The sequence below is a fragment of the Opisthocomus hoazin genome, chromosome Z (assembly GCF_030867145.1).
Source record: "Opisthocomus hoazin isolate bOpiHoa1 chromosome Z, bOpiHoa1.hap1, whole genome shotgun sequence".
Classification (NCBI taxonomy): Eukaryota; Metazoa; Chordata; class Aves; order Opisthocomiformes; family Opisthocomidae; genus Opisthocomus; species Opisthocomus hoazin.
The window spans coordinates 22,080,737-22,100,128 of record NC_134454.1 but is presented as its reverse complement, the minus strand read 5'-3'; the positions used below and the strand labels follow the sequence as shown (position 1 = coordinate 22,100,128).

Below are 19,392 nucleotides of genomic sequence, written 5' to 3'. Positions count from 1 at the left end.
CTCATTCAGCAGAAGATATGTTTCAAAAGGTAACATTTTTTAAGGATATAGATTGTGTAGAAGTAATTAATGACATGTAATTGACAAAATAATAAAGAAACCAACAAAAAAATGAAACAAATACTTTCAGCATAGTGAGAATAAAGTATTTGCTGATATTCAGAAAGAAAGGACTTGAAATGACCAGGAGAAAAAACCCAGATTGCACTCATGAGACAGAAATGGACCATACCACCTTTTTCCTCTCTCTGGAACCCTTTTCTCTGTGTCTTACCTCTGTGTGACTGAAAGAAACAAATGGGCACAGGCCACCACTGCCAGGAAGGGAAAGTTAAAATTTAGTCTTATCTTTGTAGCAGTGGAGGACTATGCCTTTATTTTGGCCGTAGTCAAATGAGATTTAAAGCTGCTGTAGACACAGTGTTAAATGTTGTATTCACACACACATACACAAAAGAAAGACGTTTTCAGCACAGCCAGCACTGAAAGCATTGTGCGAGAGACCACTATTGAGAACAACAGGTGCTTTCCATTTTGCTTTATGAGTGAAAGCTTACTGTAGCTGTAAATGGGTAAAGAGCGTTTTCTGTGTCTTACTCTTCTCTGATAGTTTCCTTGTCTTAGCTTTAGTTAAAGTTACTTCTCAAAGCAGACTGAAAATCTCTGAAAGCGAGAATCTAGGAAGGCTCTATAAGTACTTTTTGCAAATAGACGCTGTTATCAAAGAGATATATCTTGTCCCACTTCCCTCCATGCCTTGTCCGAAAAGAAAACACTACAAAAGGTCTGTCCTCACATTAAAAAAAAAAAAGCTTTAATCTGCAGATATAACTATTAATTTTATATTATTTATGTTTTCTATTTTTTAATATTCTCCTTAAAGCTAGTGGGACTACTAAGAAAGCAACATCAAGAAAGTATTTTTCTTCCATTATCCTAATCATACCTGTAAGCTTATACCAGTAGACTCTGCAAGGCCTATATTAGTATTGGAAGGAACTGGCGTATTTATTCACAAACATGTGGGTATAATAAATATATTTAGAGGGCATTTCAGAATATTAACTATTCTTTTTTTTGTGTGATAAAGGCCTTGCTAATTAAATGATAGCATTGATCTTTCTATCCTCTCTTTTTCCAGTGTTTTTCTGTATTTTATTACAATACTCTGGATAATTATTTTACTATTTAATTGTATCAGCACAATAATATCCCACAGGAATTACAGAAAACCATGAAAAATCCCTGTATTTAAAATATTAACTGTAACAAAGAAGCAAAAGCAGTGGTGAATGCAGTCTGTAATTACATTGTCTAAATCACTAGTGCACAGTATGTAAGAACTGCTTTGCTTTGAAGTGGAATTAAAGATTTTTTAATAGATCTTTCCAGAACACTCTAGTTTACAACTAATGCACATTTCTGACAGAATCAGTGGAAGTCTATGAAATGAGAATCAGGTTCTGTACTTCACAGGAGTTTTATTGAGACGAAAGTGATAATTAGATCACTTGGTCTCATTGCTGTGATTGTCTCCATCCTGTAAGTGCCATGTTGCCAATCTTAACATTAAGTAGCCAGTAAGAACTTTCATTTATAAACACTGAGTGACAGATGTATTAATGCAGAAATGTTTTCTTTCTTTCTTGTCTGTTGCTGCTACAAAGTGCAGAGGAAAGGAGAAAACACACCTTCAAGTTGGAGATTAGGTTGCAGGTTACCCTGGAAGATGATTAGCTCTTCACCAGTTACTACTGATAAAGTACTACCCTTTGAAAAATTTAACATTGACACTTAAAACAGAGAATTCTAAAATTTGAGGATATAAGCAAAGTTTCTTAAATAGATCACAGACTGTCCTAAGCTATTCTTTATTTCTCAGATGACCAATCAGACATTTATGGAGTGATATTAATCCATTTCTGCTGTCCAAAATCTGCTTCTGTCAGCATGGTGATACCTCCAGTACAGTTCTGTCAACCAGGAATATTAAAATGTAAGGGTAATATCAGAAAAACTAACATATAAAATGCAATATCTGTGATTAATCTTACTAACAAGAAAAGAAATATATTCCTAGAAATAGAAGAATGGGGAAGTTTTTAATATGTTAATCAATAAAAAAGGACCATATGAACACATACACTTTACCAGCATCCTTGGTCTTTGATTACCACAACCTAATGCTGAAAAAGGCTGTTGCAGAAGTCTGCTCACAAAAAGGCCACAAATACTCACTTTCTCAACAATTTAAAAATAAATCTTATTGCCTGCATTCCCCACTGGTTTCATGGACTGTAACTTTTTCAGTTTGTAGGCCTAAGAAATACACTTTCTACAACAATCCAAAAATTTATTGTTATCCAAAATGAAATCATAACAATCTAATCAAATACTTTATGTTTTCCCAGATGTGATGCTTACAGGAAAAAAACAAGAACACTGTCACAGTAGAAGTGTCAATAAGAATAGTTACAACTGCTAACACACCCGTTGTTGTGTGTGTAGCATGACCTATACTTGCTCTTTCACTGCCTACATGGTCCTTATGTTAGTGACAGTGGTTTGAAGCAGAGAGGTGTTACAGTGACTTGTCAGCATTTTTCATACTCGTCAGCATTTTTTATACATAGGCCAATACTGACTTTGAGGATGAGGGGTTCTTGCTCTGTAATCAAGGGTTCTTTAGTGGTATTTTTAATACAATTCAACCTCATTGTTTCTACACGTGTATATATACCTATTGGAATCCTAAAGCTGTGTGAACAACAGAAAGTGTGACATCACACAAATGTATAGTAGTCACAGGGCTGTTAGACAGTAGTCATTACAGCTGAAGAAGTTAGAATTCTGCAGTTCAAGACAAGTTCAGATAACAAGTCCTGATGCCTGTGTAGTTGACAAGGCTTAAATCCTGTGTCTTTGTACTACTAATGATGACAATATTTACAGTCTAAAACATTCAAATATAATCAGGAGACTTATGTGCTACCAGTAGTGATGATAAATATTTTTTAGGGTAGCTGGAGAAATGTTCACATTGTCTGGGTCTGGGAGCTCCATCACAAGTTTCTTAAAGAATTAGCTGTAGTAATCTTGGAACAGCTAGCTAGCTTGTTTCTCAAAAAGGGCAGCGCTAGCATTACAGCCCCTTCTGTCTAACTTTTCTTTCTGTAAAGAAGTTGGAGCAAAATTTTGAACTAGTTATAAGTAACTGGAAGACAACAGGCAATGCATAGTAGTAACTGCGAATTACTTAAAAGAAAACTTAGTGGAACAATACTGAATTACGAGTATGACAAATGTTCAGCCCTTCTATACCAAATATTAGCACTAGATATCATGTGTCTTTATTGTCTGGTAATCATCCTGCCACTGTGTCATATGTTTTGTAGGCAAGAAAGGAAAAATATGGCCTCCATGAAACTACTGTAAAATGTGTTGAAAAAGATAATACAAGAGAATCGTAATCGATGATTAGATGTCAAAAAGGAAATTTGATCTTCTGTATGTCTAATAACACTTGGTATTTTCATCAGCAAGCTGAATACTAATGAATACAATTCCTAAATATACGGGTAACACTAAGCAGGAAAGGGTTTCAAGTATATTGATATTTGAAAGGATGGTGGAAAATGCGTAAGTTGGAAAATACCAAATGAATTCCAGTAAAGATCAAGGGTGATAGATATACTCTCAGGCACAATCAACTCCATAAATACAAGGCGGGAAACAATCTTTGTAGAAATATTCTCTCCTCTCCTCTCCTCTCCTCTCCTCTCCTCTCCTCTCCTCTCCTCTCCTCTCCTCTCCTCTCCTCTCCTCTCCTCTCCTCTCCTCTCCTCTCCTCTCCTCTCCTCTCCTCTCCTCTCCTCTCCTCTCCTCTCCTCTCCTCTCCTCTTTCCTCCCCTCTCTTCCTATTCTCTTCCAATTTTTCTAGAAGAAAGAAAGGATTTCTTATCAGTAGTTTAACTGTAGTTCATTGAGTAACTGAACAGTGTGTTTCCTAATTTACTCAATCCATATGTGGTTTGTATCATACTGTCAAAGATGTGTCTTGAAAAGGGTGAAGATATGTGGTGCCAGTAATTTTTTTATGGAAAATAACACAGAAAAAAGGATAAACTGGCTTGACACTTACACTGGCATATTTCAGCTTCCACAATTTATCATTCTTATATTAAATTATTTACACTATACTGGCATCCTGTTAAGACTAAAGCCTAAGTGTGTTAGACCTGAGAAATATAAGGACAGTCAGACCGTTGGCTCAACAAGACAGGAATGAAAAAGTTTGTGACAGGCAAAAGACATACTGTGAAAACCCTATTCTAGAAATGTACTGTACATTAATGCCAGTTATGTATTGTCTGTAGACAATTTCATAGATGTCTGATCCATTTGTTTTAAAATTGAGGAAATTGTTGGTAATTTAATACTGAATTTCCTGCAACAGATTGATTGCTGAAGTTTACATATTCCTCCATCAAAATCCTGATGCAGAATTCCCCTTGTAACAATTTCTGAGTCTACGTGAGTCAGTGGTTTCCAAACTTCAAGTTTCACAAATTGTTTTGGGGAGCAGAGTTATTTTTTGGCGAGGAAGCTTCCTAATACCTCCTTCCTTGGGAAAAGGTAAGTTTTTCTCTATCTTCATGATATTTTTACCTTGTGTAGTCAGTGACTAGCAATTAATAGAAATTAAATCACCTGAGAGATTCTTATAATCAGATTAATTTACTAGGCTTTGGTCACAAGTGCCTTTGTGGACGCTGCTTCTGAGCTCCCTTTTTAAAACTTAGATGTTTTTCCACATGTAACATTAATTTTGCCTGGTGTTGTCATGCTAACTACTGTTCCTGGTTTTCCTTAATATATCAGAGGCGGTCTGTGTATTACAATCTGCCAGCCACATCATATGAAACTTGAATTTTCCATCTTGAGTAAGCCTGTGTTGATATCGGGGGTTGCCCCTACTGAGGTGCAGGACCTTGCACTTGGCCTTGTTGAACCTCATGATGTTTATGCAGGCCCACATCTCAAGCTTGTCTAGGTCCCTCTGGATTGCATCCCACCCTGGTATGTCAATTGCACCACTCAGCTTGGTGTCACCTGCAAACTTGCTGAAGGTGCACTTGATTTCACTGTGTCTGTCATTGATGAAAATATTAAACAGCACTGGTCCTAGTACAGACCCCTGAGAGACATCACTTGTCACTGGCGTCCGTTCGGACATCGAGACAATGACCACTACCCTCTGGATGTGACCTTCCAACCAATTCCTTAGCCACCAAACAGTTCACCCATCAAATCCATATCTCTCCAATTTACAGAGAAGGGTGTGGTGAGGGACCATGTAAAAGGCTTTAGAGAAGTCCAGATAGATCACATCCATAGCTCTTCCCTTGTCCTTTGATGTAGTCACTAGGTTGGTCAGGCAGGACTTGCTCTTGGTGAAGCCATGCTGGCTGTCTCAAATCACCTCCCTGTCCTCCATGTGCCTTACCATAGCTTCTAGGAGGATCTGTTCCACGGTCTTCCCAGGCACAGAGGTGAGGCTGACATATCGGTAGCCCCCACAGTCCTCCTTCCTACCTTTTTTAAAAATGTGTGTAATTTTTCCCATCTTCCAGTCATCAGGGACTTCACTTGACTGCCATGACTTTTCAAATATTATGGAAAGTGGCTTGGCAACTACATCAGCCAGTTCCCACAGGACTCTGGGAATCATCTCATAAGGTCCCACAAACTTATATATGTTCAGTTTCCTCAGGTGGTCCTGAACATGACCTTCCTTTACAGTGGGAGGAGCTTTACCCCCCTGTTCCCCATTTTGCAGTCCATCGACCCTGGAGGGCTGTGAAGAGAGGTTGCCAGTGAAGACTGAGGCAAAAAAATGGTTGAGTACCTCAGCCTTCTCCTTGTTTGTTGATACTGGGTTGCCATTCTTGTTCATCGGAGGGATATGCTTTCTTTAACCTTCCTTTTCTGGCTGACATACCTGTAGCAGCCCTTCTTGTTATTCTTTGCATCCCTTGTCAAGTCCAGCTCCAGCCATGCCTTTGGCCCTCCTGACCCCCTCCCAACCAGGCAGTGTCCCTATACTGTTCCCCGGATGCCTGTGCCTGCTTCCACTGCCTTTGAAGTTCCCTCTTGCCCTTTAGTTTGACCAGCAGGTCTTGACTCCGCCATGCCAGTCTCTTCCCTTCCTTGCATGACTTCTTACACCTGGCAACTGAGAGCTCTTGTGCTCTGTGAAAGCGTTTTTAAAGATCTGCCAGATCTGTTCTGCTCCCTTGTCCCTGAGGGCTGTTTCCCAGGGGGTCCTGCTGACTAACTCCTTGAAGAGCTGGAAATTGGTTTTCCTAAAATTTAGGGTCCTGATTACACTCCTTGCCTTTCCCATATTCCTCAGGAGTGTGAACTCCACCAATGCATGTTCACTGCAGCCCAGTCTGCCCCCAGTCTTGACATCTCTGATGAGCTCACTTGCATTGGTGAGCATCATGTCCAGTATTGCATCCTCTTGGGCAGGGGTGTCAATTACCTGGCTTAAAAAGTTATCCTCGATGCATTCTAAGTGTCTACTGAATTGCCTACATCTCGCCGCACTACTTTTCCAGCAGATGTCTGGGTGGTTGAAGTCACCTGGTAGGACGAAAGACTGTGAGCACGCAGGCTCCTGGAGCTGGAGGAAGAAGGCTTCTTCAGCAGGCTCCCCTTGATCAGGCGGCTTGTAGTAGACGCCAGTCAGAAGGTTCCCTTTGTTGCCTCAGTCACTGACTCTTACACATAGGCTTTCAACCAGCTCATGGCTATTCTTCAAGAACAACTCTTCACATTGTATTGATTTCTTGATGTAGAGGGCAACACCTTCACCCCTCTTTCTCTGCCTGTCCCTTCTGAATGGCCTGTAGCCATGGATAGCCATACTTCTGTCATGGGATTCATCCCATGAAGTTTCAGCGATGGCAATCAGGTCATAGCTTTCTAGCTTCCAGCTCCTCCTGTTTGTTTCCCATGCTGTGTGCATTCAAGTAAACGCACTTCATCTGGGCTGCTGGCCAAGTCATCTTCATAGAGGAACACCCATTGTTTCCCTTGGGGTGTTGGCGTTTCATGGAAGTGTCCGTGTTGGGTACTGTTACCTCAGGAGCCTGCAGCTCATCCGCACAAGACTTTGACTGTGCTGCAGTGTTCTCAGCACATCCCTGGGCAACTGGTTGAGGGCCCGTACTAGCACCCCGTCCCTGTAACCATTGTGTGTCATTCCACAGGTTGTCATTGGCAAGCCTGATATGTTCCCCCTCTCCCTTCACACCTAGTTTAAAGCCCTGTCAATGAGCCCCACAAGCTCCTGAGCAAAGACCCTCTTTCCCCTTTGAGAAAGGTGGCTCCCATTTGATATCAGCAAGCCTGGTGACATGTAGGCCATCACATTGTTGAAAAACCCAAAGTTGTGTTGGTGACATCAGCCACAGAACCATGTATTAATAGATTTGGTCTAGCTGTTCCTTCCAATGTCACTGCCTACCACTGGGAGAAGGGAGCAAAAAATAACCTGTGCCCCGAACTCACTCACTAGCCGTCGCAAGGACCTGAAGTCTCTTTTAATCACCTTTAGGCTACGTACTACAACTTCATCACCACCCACCTGTAAAAGCAGTAACAGGTAGCAGTTCAAGGGCTGCACCAGGCTAGGAAGTTTCCTAATGATGTCTTTAGTCCAGGCTCCTGGGAGGCAGCAGACTTCCCTATGAGGTGAGTCTGGCCAACACATTGGACCCTTTGTTCCCCTCAGCAGGGAGTATCCCACAACTATGACCCCTCTTTTCTTCCTTGTGGAGGTGGTAGTAATATGGAGGGGTGAGTCTTTCTGGTCTCCACAATCCCTCTAGCAGGGATGGATTGACACCCACATCATCCACTGGCTGGTCCACCACATATAGAGCCTCTTACCTGTTCTGCAGAGGCAGCTGGGGAGGCATGGTGGGTAAGGAGAGGGTCCGCTTGCTGCCCTGATTGTGGACTTATTTCCACGTGATTCTTCCCTTTATGACACTGCCTACTTCCTGGTGGGGGGAGGATACTTGATCCCTTTGATCCCAGGATTTTTCTGGTGGCTGTCCCTGTTTCAGGTTTCAGGGAGGTCAGAGCGTGGTTCCACAAGTCTGTCTCTTGCTCATACTCCCTGATGCTCCTTAGACTGTCTACTTCATCTCTCTGCTCTGCCACCAGCCCAAGCACATAGTCCACCTGATCACTGTTGAGCTGTAGAGCTGTTCCCTCTACCGTCATCTGTTTCCAGCATGAGCTGGTGGCACTCCCTGCAGCCAGAGACCTGGACAGCAATGTGTTTTCCTGGGAGCTCAGCCCGGGTCGATGCATACTTTCTGGCAGAGGACATAGCCTTTGGCCAGGTGGACACCATGGCTAGGCATCAACTGAACTTCTTGAGCTTACCACTAGAGCTGGGAGACTTCACCCTTCCCTGTGTGATCTGCCACTCCACGCCGTGTTTACCACACTCCTGGTCACTCGTGCTCCCTGGGGTCTGCTCTTGTATCCGAGGGGCAATCAGCTGCTATCACTCTTGTCCCCATGTACGCTGAGTCAGAGCTGCGTCAGAGCTGCCACTCCTCTGGAGCTCACTCTTTCCCGCCTTGGTTGGGGGAGGGGAAGCCTAGGTGCACTCTCTCTCCCTGAGCTTTTGCCACCATAGTTTTGCCACTTAAGGAAGGCTCTTCCGGTGCAATACAGTCTGAAACTAAAACATATGCACTGATCTAGAAACAACATGAGCCATTGTGCTCCCAAGCCTGGAGGAAGAGGAATGTTGACTGTATTTGTGGCACTGAATCCAAAGCGTGACACATGACTGGAATCTGTGCATTTCCATATTGCTGCCTTTGAAGGTAGGCTTACATTCCTTGTTCCACAATCCATTTCTTGCTAACCATTTACAACGATGCAATGAACTGGATTTCCATTTCTCTGTGGATTTGTGGATAATAAATTTCTGTAAAGCAGAGCAGGATCTGGCCAAGGAAATACTGTAATAATTCACTCCAAATACCTTTGCTCCAGTTTAAGCTTCTTGCTAACTTTGTATGTTTTCTAAAGGTGAAATCCTAGATAAGGAGGCAAGAGGTAAAGAAGTGTACCAAATTTGTCTTTCCATTTTAGCCTTTTAATAATATGGTGATAAAATTCTTTTTGGATTCTAGAAATAAATGAGTTTTGTAGCCTTGTCTCATCCTCATGCAGATATAGGTCCAGCTGACAAATCCACCTCTTTTGGGGCTTAATACAATGCAATTAAATACATTTGGAGAAGACCAGAACATGTATCATTAGACATAAAAAAGACCTTTTATGTCATATACTCCATCATCCTACCAATGCTTGATTAACCCCTGTAACGTGATTTAGTGCTGCATCACATTTTAGAAACGCGAACTTCTGGTATGCTGCTTCTCCCTTGCTGACGATTTCATGCCATAACATAGGAAAAAAATTTGGTTTTGGCACGCTTTCCAATAGTTTTAGAAGTTTCTCTCCATTTAGTCCTACTCATATTCCCAGGGAATGCTTTAGGTATATACAGACTCTGTATATCAACGGATTGCTATCTCATATCTAAGGGGGAAGATGGGGGTTTTAATACGAATAGAAACACTTTGGACAGGAAAGCACAGTGAAACCTGAGTGATGTCACAGAATCACAGAATCACAGAATGGTAGGCGTTGGAAGGGACCTCTGTGGGTCATCTAGGCCAACACTATTAGTCTCTTCTTTTTTGAAATTCAAATTTATCCACAGATATTCTTGCGAATATATCAAACAGAATGACAAACAGAAGGATCTTTGACTCTAAAGACGAGGAGTTTAGCTCACAAAAAGAATGAATGAACAAATCTCTTTTCATGATTTAGTGTATTACGTACAAATCCTTACTTAATCAATTTTGTGATTGTGTCAACGGCTTTGTAAGTCAAAGGACTTGCGTGTAACACCTGTTCTGTTAGGAAATCTGTCCTCCAGTTGTTGCAGATAGGCTAAAATGTAACCACAATACTTAATATTCTTTCAGACTTCCTGGGAGCACTTGCTGCTTTAATAGAAAAAACAGACAAAGTGAATTAAAATGACCTTGCTTCTGTGAATCAGTGAGGGTTGGTGTGTGCAAACATTAAATCAATGGCTGGCATCATCCTTGCTCAGCTTTAGGGAGGTCTGTAGTAGTCCGTTCATAATTTGAGTTGTAAAGTATTTGTCTTTTACAGCATCCAACACTTCCTCTATTCTCCTAAGTACCCACTGTGCTAACACCTGTCTCAGCTAGGACTTCTGTTTGAAGGTGGCTTAATGATTTGGCAGTAGTGCTGCACAGATCTACATTGTAAACATAGATTTCTGCAAGACCTCAGGGCTTTTACTTTCCCATCAGTATGGGCTGGTAATGGATGCAGGAAATACATTGTGCTTTACTTTTTAAATTGCTTCTGGGTAAAGATTTATGCACACTTTTTAGGGAAACTGATTGGTGTCTTTTATTTGCTTGTTTCTTCATTCATTTGTTCTAAAGACAGTTTTCAGCTACTATCTACTAGATATTAAATAAGTATAATTAATTCCATATTCAGTAAACAAAGGATGTTTCCCATATAACTCTGGCTTAAAAGCTTTTCCACTCTGTTTTAAAGCAATTATATTGAAAAAATGTCTCAAAAAAGGTAATTTCATATTCACATCTCACAGTATCAATTCCCTCTACTGAACCCCTAAATATCTAAGAACAGCAGTATTACCAGTTTCTCCTGTGTCTTGGCATAGGAGCATATAAAAAAGTAAGGGGTTTGTTTCAGTTTAGGGTTTGGGGATGTTTAATATTTATTTATTTATTTATTTATTTCCTGGAAAAAGAACAGTGATGGAAAAAAATTGTGTACTGGGAATGCAAATGGATACAAATAATTGATGAGACCATAATATGTGTCACACATTTCATTTGCAGATATTTTTCACTGGGAGTTGGACCCACAAAAAGAGATACGGAGGTGAACATGTGTGTTAGCATATTAAGTCCTTCATACTGAAAAGAAGTTTGAAATTATTTCCTGAGTAACTGAAAGCTCTCTTTTTTTTAACCTTGCTATTATTCTTTTTTTTTTTTCCTACCAACATTTCTAATTAGGTAAGCAGATGGATTTTATCATTTGAGTATGTATATGCATATGTTTCATTCAAATCTTCATTTTTAACCCCATGGTCTTACAACACACTTTCTTCTTTATCTTAGTTTCAGCTTCTTCCTCTCAATTCATGCACTATATTATTATCTATTCCTCTCCTCTCCTGTTTTGTTCCTTCCGTTAAAATGCTTCCCACATTTGGAACAGGTTTCTACCCTCTAAACCAGCAACAATCATTAGTTTGCTTCAACAATTCCTCTAAATCTCATCTTTGTAAAGTCTTCCTATTAATATGTCAGTTTAGTCTCCATAGTAATTAGCTTGAAGATACAGAGACACACACTTGTGCACCTATGTTTCTTTGTGATTTAAGAATCCCACTGCAGAAGGATGTCAATTTGAGGGTGACATATACACTCAGAATGCCTGATATACACTGGGAAGTAGAAAGCAGTCAACTTTACTGTCAAAGGAAATAAAAACAATCATGCTGTATGCTACTTCTATGTGTTGATATTTGTGTATCTCACTAAACGCAAAGAAAAGAAAGGTATCCAGAGGAAATAAAGAGTTGTTTAGTATTTCTTATTCCTATTTACTTGTTCTTGCAAACTTTTTCATTTTTTTTTTTTTATAACAAACAAATTTTTTTCTCCTAAGTTGAAAATAGTAAAGGTAGTTTCTCCTCCTCCAATCCTTTCTTTAACAGTAAAATAGCAAGGAGGTTTCTGGGCCAATACATAGAATATAAAAGATTTAATAAAAGTCATAAACGTGTGCCCCTTAATTCAAGAGGCACTGTACACGAATCTATATAATTTAGCCTAATGTGATCACCTGCATGTAAATTATTTCTCAAAGATCAAAATGAGACACAAAGAAGGCGGACAGGTACTTTGAACTTCGTTTAAAATGCAACAAAGGCTATTTCGTCTATGGTCCATGAAACTGTGGTTATAGATACTTTTAATACAATTTACAAGAAAATCTGTTACTTAATTAGGAGATATAAATCTCATATAATTTCTGTTAGCAGATGTGAAATCAGTTTTCCTGAAAATTCCAAGATCACTAAAAACTGTGTTTATAATGCCTACAGAGTGACTCACTGAGTCTCTTTCTGACTAAAAGAGTCAGAAATTAATAATACTGGTGCAGGTTTGGTTTACTTACAGTAAACCTAATGACTCTAGTGTGCTACACTGCAATTTTGTATTGTTATGAAAGATAAAGTAATCTGGAGACATATGACCTCTTTTTTATAGGTTTCTGCCCACAGTACGTGCGATAATATTTTGCAAATAAGAAAATTTTGTATTTTTTAGCATCCGATAGAACAAGTTTAAGTGGGTCTGTTTAGATTATGAACTGATAAGGTCTTTTAAGTCCCTGTGTGTCTTAAGGGAGAAAATAACACTCATCTTGAAAAAGCTGGGAATATTTTCACGCTTAAAGATACACTGAAGTGTTTTCCTATCAGAGGTTCTTAAACTGTAGACTTTCTGTGGAAGAGAACAAATGCTTACCTGTACATTGATGTCAGAGAAAGTCTGACTTTCTATCAGACCTTTCACTGATATTGCATTTAAATGAAATCCTAACTGTGATTATTTTGTAATATAAGTAATATTACACTTAGAAGATATTTAAATAACACAAAAATCATGGAAATTAAAGTTCATAATTAAATGTTAATACTGGGACATGCACATTAGAGTTGCAAACACTTGTTCAGACAAGCAACTTTCATTACAAAAATGGAGTTTGTAATCAAGTGAAAACTCAATATGTTTCATGCAAGATTTTTGAATTTAAGCTACTTCCGTAGTTTGGCCCTGGCTGGCAACAAGGGACCATGCGGTTGCTCTATCTCCCCTTCGCCCATTGGGGTGGGAAGGAGAATGGAAAGAAAATGGCAAAACTCGTGGGTCAGGATAAGGACAGTTTATCACAACAGCAAATGAAGTGAACAGTAACAACAATAATACTGATAGAAAGAATATACAAAACAAACAGTGGAAATGCACAGAGCAACTGCCCGATGCCTTGTGCGCTCCCGAGCCTTAATTAACTTTCCCCCAGCCAGTTCCCCCCATTCAGAACCGAGCATGATGTCCCATGGTATCGAATACCCTGTTTTATTTGGCCAGTTTGGGTCAGCCAGCCAGGCTGTGTCCCTTCCTGGCTTCTTGTGAAAATTTACCCTATCCTGGCCAAACTCAGGACAGCTACATTTAGTTTTTAAAGAGGAGTTTCTAAATATGTGTCTAAAAGAGACTGATTTAGTTTCAGATCAAATTAAATATTCAATTTGATCCAAAATCCTTTGGACCACTGCAGCTATTTCTCTGATATCTCTGCGTAGAACGAATTCTTATGAAGTCTTGCTTTTAAGGTCATGGGCCTTTCTTCTGCATCTTACACAAATTTTTAGACTTTTAACATCATTTTAAAGATTACTAAGCAGAGCACAATGAACCACCCAAAGTGGCGCCTAAGTAAGCCTTTGCAGAGGTAGTTATTGCTCATCTTGGATAGCATGTTATCTGTGCTGGGCACTTTCTCAGCTGTGGTCTTATATCCAATAGGCTTAAAAACTAAAAGTCTGCTGAAGTTTTCTTCCTGCCTCAAAAAAGAATTTGGTTAAAGAAATAGCGTGTTTGCCTGAAAGATACCTGAAGAATTTGGGAGACATATAGAATATGTAGAAGATACACAGTACATGCAATGCATATAAACATTGACAGTCTGGGGTGGGTTCAGGGGAGGCCAATAGGAGGATGGGGTTGGAGTCCTTGTCCAGTGAAGAGAGACTGTGGTACAAGGGCTGGTTCAATCAGAAGGAGGAGTGGCTTTGGGGGCAGTCAACAGCACTGATGGGATGTGATGGGAGGGAACGGGAAAGATGCAGCTGGGCTTTTCACAGTGGTGCATGGTGGCAGGGCGAGACACAGTGGCACAAGCTGAAATGTGGGAGGCTCAGACTGAAGATAAGTAGAAATTTTTTCCCCATGGTAACACCCCAGCAGTGGAGCCAGGGCCCAGGAAGACTGGGCTGTCTCTGACCTGGGGAGTTTTATGTTTTGAATGGGTTAAGTCTGAGCAGCCCCATCTGAGCCCACCACTGAGACTGGTCTGGGCAGGGGCTGGGGCTGGAGAACTCTCCAGGTGCCTGCCAGCCTGAATTGTCCTGTGGTCCTGTGGTAATCGCGTTGTCGTTGCAACTATCTAGCATTGTGTGTACAAACCACATTATACGACACATTGCCCTATGGACTTAAGGTCTGGGTAATCAGTGCTCTAGTAGATGAAAAATGCACATTTTATTTATTTTAAAGTCTTATTTTCAGCACATCCCAGTCAACAATGTAATTCATAATCTCGAGCAGTAGGAGAAACTGCATCCGACACTATGAAAAGTTACTGAAAAAAACCCTAAAATGGTGAAAACTAAGCGTTTTTAGGCAAATAAAGAACTCCATAGCACTGGTCCTTTTTGTGGGAAGTCTTCTTTCCAGGCAGAATTCAAAAATTTAAGAAGCTGGCTGGTCTTGCTTCAGTTGAATAAAATCAGCTACCATGCAAGTGCAACAAACAGGATGAAATAAAAATATAGTGATTTCTTGGTTTGGTTTGATTTGGTTTGTCTTTTGTGTATCTTCCTCATGTCTACTGGCACCTTTAGTGAATTGATTAAGAAAATGTTTAAATTCCATCACACTTTGTGTAACACAGAATCATAGTGTTGTAGAATCATGGAATCATAGAATGGTTTGGGTTGTAACGGATCTTTAAAGTTTACCCAGTCCAATCCCTCTGCCTTGAACAGGGACATCTTTCACTAGATCAGCTTGCTCAAAGCCCCATCCAACCCGACCTTGAACGCTTCTAATGCTGGGGTATCCACAACTTCTCTGGGCAACCTAGGAAGTAGTGTTTTGCTACCCTTATTGCAAAAAATATTATCCTTAGGTCCAATCTAAATTTACCACCTTTTAGTTTAAAACTGTTGCCCCTTGTCCTCTCACTACAGGCCCTGGTCTTTCTCTGTCTTTCTCTATATATTGAAAAACCACAATACGTTCTCCCTAGAGCCCTTTCTTCTCTAGGCTAAACAGCCCCAACTCTCTCAGTCTGTCTTCACATGAGAAATGTTCCAACCCTCTTCTAATTTTTGTGGCCCTCCTCTGGACCTGCTCCAACAGGTCCATGTGTTTCTTGTACTAATGACTCCAGAGCTGGATGCAGTACTTCAGCTGGCATCTCACGAGAGGGAAGTACAGGGGCACAATTACCTCCCTCATTCTGCCAGCCATGCTTCTTTTCGTGCAGCCCAGGATACGGTTGGATTTCTGTGTTGCAAGTGCATATTGCTGGCTCCTGTCCAATTTTTCGTCTACCAGTACCTCCAAGTCCTTCTCCTCAGGGCTGCTCTGAATCCATTAATCTTCCAGTCTGTACTGATACCGGGTACTGCCCCAACCCAGGTGCTGGACCTTGCACATGGCCTTATTGAACTTCATGAAGTTCACATGGACCCATTCCTCAAACCTTTCAAGGTCCCTCTGGATAGGATCTGTTCCCTCAAGACTACCAGCTGCACCACTCAGTTTGTTGTCATCTGCAAAGTTGTTGAGGGTGCACTTGATCCCACAGTCTATGACACTGATTAAGTTCTTGAATCGTACTAGTTCCAGCATGGTGTCACCCTGTGGGACACCGCTTGTTACTGATCTCCATTTGGACATTAAGCCCCTGACTGCAACCCTTTGGATGCGCCAATTTAGCAAATTCCTTATCCCTCTAACAATCCACCCATTGTAACTATATTTAGACAATTTAGAGACAAGGATGTCGTGCAGCACCATATCAAAGGCCTTGCAGACATCAAGGTAGAGGACATCAGTTGCTTTTTCCTTATCCACCAATGCAGTCAGTCCGTCACAGAAGGCCACCAGATTGGTCAGGCACTGTTTGCCCTTTGTGAAGCATGTGGCTGTCTCTAATCACCTTCCTGTCATCCATATGCCTTGACACAGCATCCAGAAGGATCTGTTCCATGTTATTAACCAGGCCCAGAGGAGAGGCTGAATTCCTCTGACTGTAGTAAAATGCTGTGTCTGAAAGTGTCTTTTGCTTTTAATACAGCGTTCTTCTGGCTGTGGTCATAGAGAAATCTTTCCCTTCTCTACAGTGTCTGCTGTCCTTTCACAATTACTACCTATCTTTAACAGCCTTACCCTTGTAGTAAGTGCATTATTTTTTCCAATTCTTTATTTATTTTTCAGCTTAACTTTAAGATCAATGAATATACTTGCCAATTTGACAGGACCATCAGTTGTTTGTGTAATTAATTAGGCTTTTCTTTAAAGTCCTCTCTTATTGAATTTAATTGCCACTCAATCACAGAGCAAATCCGTGCTGAAATTAAAATCCTGTTCTGCAAAGAGAAACAAAGTTTAAGCTGTTTCTTCAGGTTGCTTTTGTGTCTGGCCCTGCTACTCTTAAAACAAGAAAACTGGATTTTCATCCTTGCAAATCCTGATAATTTTTTTTTCTTTTCTTTTTTTAGTTAAACTCCTTTCAAATGGAAACACTCCTGTCTAGCACTAACAGATTAAAAGGTATTTAACAGAGAAAACATCTCAGAGATTGCTGTTATATTTCTGAAACATTTTGTAGTTTAAATCAACTCAGAGAAGTACTGATATAATGTGAGGAAGGAAAAGGGCACAAATCTTTACACTTGCTTTGTTGTCTGGTTGTAGCCATCAATACTACAATCAAGAAAAGGAATGGTCAGTATATATAATTTGCATTACTTTCTATAATGCTTAAGAAATATCACTTCTTTACCATGAGAGTTACAAGTTAAAGTAACAGTGTACTCAAGTATAAAATTATCTGAATTCTTCCAAGCTGGCTGCCATTCTCCTTTTTGTTCTTTCAATTTGTGCTGTGGTGTTGCTTCCTACTGAATATGCCATTGTGGAAGCATTATTGTGGACAGGTGTCAGTCATCTTGAAATCTGAACAAGGTGGGTTGTTAGTGGGATAGGTAGGGAAAATCTAACTGCAGCTTGATAGCCCAAGCCAAAAGAAAGTTGCACTGATTTCAGTGGTCACTCCACTCCTCTAACTCATTGACTTCAGAGTTTTGCTTCACTAAGGATTTTGTGATCAGATACTTCATTTGGACAAGATGGATCCGTTTTTCAGATTGTCACTGTGTGCTTTGGAAGGTCAAAGCTGTATTTTACATAAGCTAAACCAAAGAAGACATGGACTGTGCGGAAGAAAGTGAGAATGAGAACAAGAAAGAAGTTGAGAAGGGAGGCAGAAAGGGTGTGACTGTACTTCATTTTCCCTTTGAGTTCCTGGGAAAATGTTATCCGTGATCTACATTTTGTTTCCACACGTTACTACCCCCTGATATTTAATGTTTTGGACATAGTATAGGAAGATAACAGTTTTATTTTTCTGCTTCACTGGTTTTAGTAACTGTTTTTTATTAACAGTTAAACATTGTCATTATCCTTCTTAAGCCTGAAAGTGTGGCCTAACAAAGTTCCAAAATCCTTACCCTTATCTTAGAACTTCTGAAGAGTTTTTGATGCCTACAGTTCTGTTGGTGGTTGCTGAATCTGGCAGCCTGACAGTGACAAGACTGCCACAGTTCCATCCCTCCAACACCACCAGGTTGAGGGGGAAAGCTGGTGAGGCTGAGCATGTAGGCCCAGTAAAGCATATACAAACACATGTATACAGTATGTATATACACACATAGACATAGCAGGCCACACAGATCGACACAGGCAGAAACCACAGCACTCTCACAGACACACGCAGAACTTACAGCCTGATCTTTGCCACTGGTACAGAGCACCTTGAACAGACACACACACACATTACACACAAACGTGAATCCCCTGGCAGCTGGGCTTAGACACATGGTCTGTGCAGTAACTTCCTCTGGGTCCTCCTGTCTCTCTCTCACACTCATGAGCGCGCATACACATGTGCATACCCGCCCTGCCCCCCCCACCCCTGAAACACACCAGCAGGGCTCTCAGTCAATCCCTATCCCCACAGTCCCTCCAGTGCTACGCTTGGACACCTGGTTCCTTTGGGGTCAAGCCTACATGCGTGCCTCACTCTCAGAGGCACACCCACCCCCAGGACACTCACCTGGCTCCCCATCTGGTCGGGCTGCACATTCGCTGGTGATCACACATGGGAACATGTACCTGTTCTGGCTGCTACTGTGGACCCATGGACCCTGACCCACGGTCCATTCCTGCGCTCACATGGGACAGGTCTCCTTGCCCAGGAATCAGAAATGGAAATCAGAGAGAAAACATGATGGACCATGCCCTTTGGGCACAAGCCCACAAGCACACTGGTCAGCCCCTGCTCACACCTCTCCAGCCCCTTGTACCCGCTTTCCCCTGTGTTTTCTCATGCTTACTCCTCCCCAGACCACCCTGATCCCCACCTCTCCTTCCTTTGGTTCCTCCCCTACACATCCCCACAATAAGCCATGTGCCACCCACCGAACCCCATGAAATGTCCCACACACCTGGGCAGTGACCACTCAGTTTGTGGTGAGACACGGAGAGCCTCCATGGACTCATGGTGCTGGGTGTCCCCTAGCCCCCAGGGTGCAGGCTTCTTGGGGGTGACCAGGCGGGTGCTGGGGCTTCTGGTTGTGGTGTTGACACCCCCCACAATGGTGCCTCTGGGATCCTCCATGGGAGTGGTGGCATTATCTGACCTGTTGTTGCTCCTCTCTGCCCCTCTGTGTTCCTTGTGTGGAAACAAGTTTTTTACCACATATAACCTAAAAACATCCAGTTAATAGATTACATTAGAGTCGGAGAGGTTAAGGATGGAAAATATCTGTTTTAATTTCCTAGGAAGGAAACACCTCTGAGGAAGAGTGCTTTGCACTATTTGAATTTAATCACCTACCCTAGGATCATATATGACAAGGCTTTTACCACTTCCTTTAAGAAATCACTTTTGATTTCTGTCATTTTCAATTTCTCCATCATCTTATAACATTTTTAACTGTGTAGTTTTGGTGGTTTTTTGTTTGTTCAATGTACTTTGCTTGCACCATCCCCAAAAGTCAAACTCTCATAAGCTCTTTTCTTTTTTGGTTCCTCCACTTAACTGAAATCTGGTAGTTTATTC

At 41.1% G+C, this 19,392-nt stretch overlaps 1 protein-coding gene across 17 annotated transcripts in view; it reads right to left on the bottom strand.

The window, feature by feature from the left end:
- Window positions 1-18,527, bottom strand: part of LOC142358961 (uncharacterized) — a 140,896-nt gene extending 122,369 nt beyond the window's left edge. For all 17 annotated transcript variants that reach the window (XR_012761995.1, XR_012762001.1, XR_012762002.1 and 14 more), the window contains exon 1: window positions 18,385-18,527. Coding sequence is in view for 1 of the 17 variants with exons in the window: in XM_075411843.1 (XP_075267958.1) it covers window positions 18,385-18,431 (47 nt within the window). In the remaining 16 variants the exon portion in view is untranslated. The remainder of the gene's footprint in view (window positions 1-18,384) is intronic.
- Window positions 18,528-19,392: the final 865 nt, after the last annotated feature.